The sequence below is a fragment of the Lissotriton helveticus genome, chromosome 12, assembly GCF_964261635.1.
Source record: "Lissotriton helveticus chromosome 12, aLisHel1.1, whole genome shotgun sequence".
Classification (NCBI taxonomy): domain Eukaryota; kingdom Metazoa; phylum Chordata; class Amphibia; order Caudata; family Salamandridae; genus Lissotriton; species Lissotriton helveticus.
Window position 1 is genome coordinate 92586221 of NC_136073.1, and position 7869 is coordinate 92594089.

At 39.8% G+C, this 7869-nt stretch overlaps 1 protein-coding gene across 1 annotated transcript in view; it reads left to right on the forward strand.

The window, feature by feature from the left end:
• The window catches only part of LOC144797915 (extracellular calcium-sensing receptor-like), a 30842-nt gene extending 23544 nt beyond the window's left edge, over positions 1–7298 (forward strand). The window contains exons 3-5 of the mRNA XM_078668717.1: positions 5292–5519; positions 5926–6049; positions 6154–7298. Coding sequence (XP_078524843.1) covers positions 5292–5519; positions 5926–6049; positions 6154–7298 — 1497 coding nt within the window. The remainder of the gene's footprint in view (positions 1–5291; positions 5520–5925; positions 6050–6153) is intronic.
• The last annotated feature ends 571 nt before the right edge of the window (positions 7299–7869 follow it).

Below are 7869 nucleotides of genomic sequence, written 5' to 3' on the forward strand. Positions count from 1 at the left end.
GGTGAGCAGGGGTTATTTTAGGAGTGTACCCCCTTACGCTGACTGGACGCATTTGGTCAAAGGTACCTACCTCTGCTAACTAGAGACCCCCAAATCTAACACCAGGTCAAAGTGGCACAAGCACTTCAGCACTGGTTAGCAGCAGTAAAGTCCCAAGTCCAAGTCCAAGTCCAGATTCAGCAAAATTAGGAGGGTTGAAGGCAAAACGTTTGAAGATGACACTGCAGAGAGGGCCAGGTCCAACAGCCACCAAACATTGATATGCATTCTTTTTTTATCCAGCTCCCTTGGAAACCTTGTGATTTTATTTTGCCTGCCATAGTGGTAGGAGGGTGTTGTTCTTTTTTTTTAATCAAACTAAACATCTCACCACTTCCGCAATTATATCTGGGGAAATATGAATTCCTTTGAAGAGGGTGTAATCTTTGTACTCAGTGAATTCCCTAATTTCCAGAGCCTCCTCAATTTATATCTTGCTGATTATTTATACCTTAATATAAAGAATAATGCAATTAGAAAAAGACTACAAATCAAAAGAAGCAAACACAAGAAAGAAATCATGTATTTTGTTAATCTATTCATATTATAAAATCTAAAAGTAGACACAGAAAGCATTGTCTAGTTGGGCACCTTGTTTACTGATATGTTTCCTTAGTTATGCTTGTTCTGTTTCTGTCTTCCTCATTTTACTACAACTCACTCACATTTTCACTTGTTTGTCAAATTGTTGTGCTAATCTTGCATACTTTTTAATATAATGCACATTGCGTACTGTTGCCAGGTATGAAATACCTTTCTTGTATGTTCGTTCAAATAACTTTATTCGATTCATTAGAATCATAAAAGTTTACACAATAAAACATCTAAAGAAAATTAACAAAATGTGCACATGTTCCCTTCCATAGATCTTAATAAACCAGTAAAATTAATCAATTTTAAAATCATTATAGCTATCCCAACCTCGGTTTGTACAATTGACTAAATAGAAAATTCTTAGTAAAATGATTAAAATCAGATTCATTTTCACACTTCATAACGTTTCCTGATTATAAATGCAGTTATAATAATCCTAAGTACGGCACTACAAATTACTGCCATAGATAGTGCCCTTAAATAGGCATAACCCTCTTGATAAGAGCACGACCTAATAACGTTAAATATAGGTTTAATAAAACATGCTCTAGGGTATTTGTACAGTGAACAGAACAACATGAAATGCATTGCACTCTGCTTGGCCAGGTTATTACAAGGACAGCCAGCTAGTCTCTCACGCCAGCCAGCCTGTTTGGGATAGGCCACTAAAAAATGCAGTGTTTCCAGTCGAAATCTGGTCAACAGAAAACGCGATTGTACATGCGAAGTAAAAGACAAATAAAATTGCTGAGGACCTAATGCCTCATCATCTATCATTCCCCTGCCCTGGTCAGACATCCTTAATTCAGTGTGGTATGCATTTTTTATAATCATTTTCATATTGGACTCAATAGTATCTGGGTTATTATAACATTCCTCTAGGCCAATCTTATAAAAAGTATCCCTAACATAACGCAGCCAAGGGAGTGTCATTGCATTATGCAGGTTCATACAATCTTTAAGGATACTCCTTGGGAATGCGAAAGTCTCTGAAGATCAGATTTTTGCCCATAGGATAAGGGGTGCAATGTTTATCCTATCTTTCACGTATTGCAGGCCCACCTCTGAGTACTACTTGGAATCATTAAAAGCCTTTTTAGAAATCTGTTCTCTAAAACCTGAATCTGATAACTCTTATGATAACCCCATACTCCGGGCCCAAAAGTAGCTACAGATAAACATTTAGATTTATACAAAATTATCATTTCTGTAACAGGTTAATGTCCCAATTTACATGCAAAACGAAACAGCCCCTCTGTTATTCTACTGGTCTGTTGAGCCCTTGTCATAATTAGTTTATCCCAACTCAATTTGTTGTTAAAAACATTACCTAAATAGGTAAAATTGGGCACCTTCTCAATGATTTTTTCATGAATTTCCTAGTCTTAGTATTTTCCGGACCACAAACCATAATAATTGATTTGCCATAATTTACTTTGAGGTCCAGTCCTAACATAAAATCAGTGAAGGCGGTCAGGGCCTTTTGTAAACTATTGGCCGTCAGGGTCATCAATACCGTATCATTGGCATAGGCCAACTGAGGGACCGGTCTACCTCCTACTCATGGAAAATCCAGTTGCTGTTTAGTCAAGAATGATTCGAGACCATTAGTATATACAAGAAAAAGGAAGGGGGCCAGGATACAACCCTGGCACACCACTTTCATGGAGACAATGGTCCTGGTCTTCTCACCTCCTGATCCAAAGTGCACAACCACAGTGGTGGATTCATGTAGCCTGCGTAATAGGGTATTAAGGGACTCTTCAAAGCCCATTTCCGCATCATTGTCCATAGCTTTCCCCTGCAGACAGTGTCAAATGTGCTGGACAGGTCCATGAAGACCATGTGAATCCAGACCCCCCCTGGCCTTCACATACTTGCCCATAATCAGGGACATGTTAAGACACTGTTCATTTGTGCCCATCCCCTTTCTAAAACCATATCGGGTATCGGCTATTATTCAGGAAGCATTAGCCCATGACTGCAAACGTGCTAGAATCCCCCTCCCATAACCTTACATGTGGCATATATTAGGGACATTGTCCGGAAACATGTGGGGTCATTCCTAATTACTTTTTTGAAAATGGGTACCACAACTGCTTCATTCCATGAAAATAGAATTTGACTGAGTATTGCCGCCTTAAAAACATTCGACAGCAAGGGTGCTCACAGGTGAAGATTACTTTTGATCACATCTAAGGGTACCCCGTCTGGACCTGGCGCTTTCTGAGATATACCCTTATGTATTGCATCTTTCACCTCACTCACGGAAATACTTTGGCTTAATTAATGAGCAGTTTTAAAATTAATAACTGTCTCATTCCTTTGCTTCTGTATTGTTATTCCCGTGGATTAAATATTTTTAAGAAATGGGCTTCCCAAACCTCGTCTGTTATGGTTAAATCAATGGCCCTTGAATCATTAGAGAAAAGCAGGCAGTTTATAATCTCCCAGAAGCTCTTTGAGTCCTTGAGAGAGCTAGCTTTCTCTAAGTCCTCCCATGCTATACTTCGTAATTCATTTTTCCTACGGTTAATAGCTTGTTTACAATACTGTCTCGCTATTTTTATCTCAGCCTTATTTCGGGGGACTACTTGCAGAGCTTTTCTAAGATTTCTTTGCGCCCTGGAACACTCTGTATTAAATCACCCAATTTCGGGGATATCCCATTTCCTAATTGACTTCTTTAGTTTTTTAGCCACATCGGCACAGATAAATTCAAAGTACTGTATTATTATGTCAGGGGGGAGTCGGCAGTTAGGCAAGTCATACATTTACCTAGATTTTCTTTAACAATGGCCTCCTCAAATTGCTTGAGTCCACTAGATTCCATTAAAGCCGAACTCCTTGATTATGATTATATTTTATCGGGCATTTCTTGTATGTTGAATAATCAATGTGTTTTACTTCTTCAGACTTATGGGTCCATTCAGTGTGTGGTGTATCCACTATAAATCTGTAAATTTTCTGTTCTGACACAGTCACTTTTCCCCCATGTCAGTTTGAGGTGGCCTGGGTTTCTTATGGTGGGAAGTAGTTTAGCAAGGATGCCTTGAGCAGAGTAGGATTGAGAATAAAAATAGGCTCGTAAAAAAGTGTTCCAACCTTGTGGACTGCAGCCTTTCATTAAGCATTACTTGGTAAATATCATGGGAAACATTTTGTGAGAACATTGTGGCAAATAAAGTATTTACACCCTGTTAGGGCTAGTGACATTAGATAGAAATTAATACTCTATAATTCCACTGCATTTTATCCACTAGTCTGCTAAGGCTCATCTTTAGGTCCATGGACAACCCTTTGTTTCTGCTCACCCTCATATTACAATAACATGAAAACCCTTTTACATAGTATGTACTCTTACAAGTCTGTCACAAGATAAGCTTCTGCAGCACTGCCCCTTGCATTCCTCCTTAAACAATGTATTTAAAAGGTAGATTTGAATGGCTTTACACTGAGGCTGAAGAAGAGCAGCCATTATAGGAGAGGTGGGGAATAGGAAGGTTATTCCCACAGGCCCTGGGGCACTGCACAGGCTGCAAGAAAGCTAGCTTTAACCCTGGACAAAATCAGAATGCCCTCAATGCCACCCACCACTTCCCCTTGTGAGGTGAACATGAACTTTTCTGCTCAAAAGCAGCTTCTCCTGAGGCAAAGCCTCCCTGTCATGCCTCAAGGCTGGGGCAAGGGGATGTGCAGCACATGCTGTGCCTGCTGGGGCTGGGCAATTGTCAGTTTGTATGTGGCAATGGGCAAGCAGACCAAATGATAATGAGCCAATCAACAGTCTGTGCTAGAATGTGGAAGGGCTGCTGCCACTCAGGATGAATAAAATGGCCCAAATCTCATCTCGGGCAGTGAACTTCAGGGACTTTTTGAATGCCCACCTTTCCAATCCAATTCTGGCCATGGGCCCTTTGACTGGTGTTGCAGTAGTAGATACAAAAATTATCAGGATTCAATAAGGACTCTGGCCCCGGTGCCAATGCATCTGCTGCACCAATGGCAGCTACGACCCTGGTGGTGGGACCTCTGTCTGCTTGGCCAACAAAAACTAAGCCAGAGTAGGGAATGGCATTAGGAAAAGTATTTGTTTTGTTTTTTCTAAAACAATGGACTGCTTTAAAATGTATTTCAAATAATGTAATATAGCTTTTACAACAGTAGATGTGTGCAGCTTTTTAAATTTGACTTTTTACTTGTACAGCTGATTTATATTTGGGGAAAGCTTCTCTGAATATCTATATTGAAGATGGTTGAAATGTAAAACATGACTGAAGAGGATCCCTCCTTCTTGCACCTTATTTCATACTCTATAGCACACATGTAGTGAGATAGTGAAATAAAGAATGCAACTCTATTGCAAAGTAAGTAAGCAGCGGACAAACGATGGGTTCTCTGCAATTCATGATTGATTAGAAGATGCAGGTGATCCATGACCCATGTGTAGAGGGGTAATTGACTGAGAAGATTAGCCTTTATTTTTGGGGGGACTTTCAGGAGGTTTAGAGCCATCCTAGTTGGATTGTTGTTCTAGATCATATGAACAAAACAAAAAAGAATTGTGACACTTTCCTCACTATCTCAAAACACTAAACCCTGAAGACACTCTTGGATGTGTAACTATGATCTTCCATTCCATTGCTTCTCTGGTGCAGGTTCTCCACTACATAAAGATTGTTCAGGTTTGGACAAAAGCTGGTGGCAAATTGAATTTCGACAAGAATGGCAACCCCCATGCTCAGTACGCTGTTGTGAACTGGCAAAGGAATGCTGCAGGCACCATCTCCTATGCGAAGGTGGGAAGTTATGACTCTGAGGCACCATCCGGAATGAACCTAAACATCAACACAAGTGCCATCCTTTGGGCTGGAGCAAACATTCAGGTGCAGTTACTTGAAGCCAGCAATATGTCTTTTGCAAGCTATAATTGTGAAAAGCTGGACCTCCAAGCATAGAGTTAGATTGTCTCCCCTTAGCTTTAGACAATGGGTAGAGCTAAGTTGGTGCAAAAGGATCAAGTGTAATATTCCAATTTTATTTTGAGTTGGCAAGAGGAGGTTGGTTTATGACATATTGTTTGAACTTAGGCTTGTCTGTTCTTGTTGGAATACTATACTTATAAAATTCTATTTTATACAACATGCTTATATTATTATTCTCTGAGATCCTCAATACCCACATAAAAGCTGTTGCCTCATTTATAAAAAAAACATGATATAAAAAATGTTTGTGCCTCCCCAGTCTTTCTAAACTAATATATTTATTCTATATTCTGCTTTCTGTGTTCAGGTTCCTAAATCTATCTGCAGTTCCAGCTGCTTTCCTGGTTTTCGGAAAGTTACAAGGCCTGGAGAACCTGTCTGCTGTTTCCAGTGTGTCCCATGTTCAGCAGAGGAAATTTCCAATCAAACAGGTTAAGTAATAAAAATGAAAAATATCAAAGTGCTTTAGTCTTTAACGTTTTCATAACAGCTGTCAATAAGTTTCCTAAATAGCCTGGTTGATTTATTGTTTTAGATTCCACTGAATGCATCGGGTGTCCATTGGATCTTTGGCCTAATAGGAACAGAAATCACTGCGTCCCAAAGGCTATAGAGTTCTTATCTCACAACGACTCATTGGGGAGCGTATTGCTGGTCACAGGTACTTTTTTCTCAGTGGTACCTATAAGCGTCTTTGGACTTTTCATCCAGCTCAGAAACACCCCCATCATTAAAGCAAACAACTGCGTCCACAGCTATCTTTTGCTCTTGTCCCTCTCACTTTGCTTCCTGTGCTCATTGTTTTTTATTGGTTATCCCACTCCAGAGAAATGCTTAATTCGCCAGGCAAACTTTGGAATCACTTTTGCTCTTTGCATCTCTTGTATCTTAGCCAAAACTATCACAGTGGTTGTTGCCTTCAGTGCCATTAATCCCAACAGTAACCTAAGAAAATTCTCAGGACACAAATTGTCCTACATGACCATCAGTGTTTGCACCCTGATCCAGGTTCTTCTATGTGTCTGCTGGTTAATTCTGTCCCCACCTTTCTCAGATTACAACTTCCACTCAGAGCCTGGAAAGATAATCATTGAATGTAATGAGGGATCTTCTTTTGCTTTATGGAGCATGCTAGGATACCTTTTTGTATTGGCGTTCATCAGTTTCATTGTGGCCTTTCTTGCTAGAAAACTGCCTGACAGCTTCAACGAGGCTCAGTTCATCACCTTCAGCATGCTTGCCTTCCTCAGCGTATGGGTCTCATTCATTCCAGCCTATCTGAGCACGAAAGGGAAGTACATGGTAGCCATGGAGGTTTTTGCTATTCAGTCCTCCACTCTAGTTATGCTTTGGTGCATATTTTTTCCAAAGTGCTACATCATACTGATAAGGCCAGATTTGAACACAAAGGAACATTTAATGGGGAGGAGAACAGCCCAAAACTACATCGGCCCGAAATTTCTAAGAGAGGCATTTCAGCCATACACCCCTATAAGGAACCTAAGATCAGCAGCCAGTTGTCTACTAGCTGTTCCCCGAACAAAAACCGCCACCTGGGGAGACAGACGCTTCTTGGTAGCAACTCCTAGATTGTGGAACTCTCTACCCTCACATATCAAAACGGCTCCTACTCTCATCTGTTTTCGTAGGGCATTGAAGACTTGGCTCTTCAACCAATAGGCTTGTGCTTACTACTGTATCTTAAAGTATCATACTGCGCCTAGACACCCTTGGGTAGTAGCTGCGCATTAAAAATTCCATAAATAAATAAAATAAATAAATTAAGGTTGTATGATATCCCTTTGAATGCCTTGCAGGTGTTTGTCCATGTTAATAACAAAATGGATTTGACTAAGAGAAGGATAGTCACATAAACTCCTTTGCAAAGCAGTGGTAATGCCTTGAGATTCATGAGTATCACTGCCATTATGTGCATGGCAATTAATTATCATGAGAATGGGGGAATTTAAACTGCTTCATTTGGAATTCTAACGCACATCATAAACTGTTGGGTTTGTTTGTTTCTTTTCTGTCCATTGCATGTCATTTATTATGATCAATACATTGACATATATAAGGAAGTTATCATACACACCAGAGTGAAAAAGGCTATATACTTTGTATGGTTAAAAGACCTCAGTATGCAAGAGAAGCTCATATCTCTTTATTGACTGAAAGTTATTATTGTGAAAGAGTCTATTAGTTTTGATAAGTTAAACAAACCCTCAGACTCTTAAGTACCCTCTTTTGT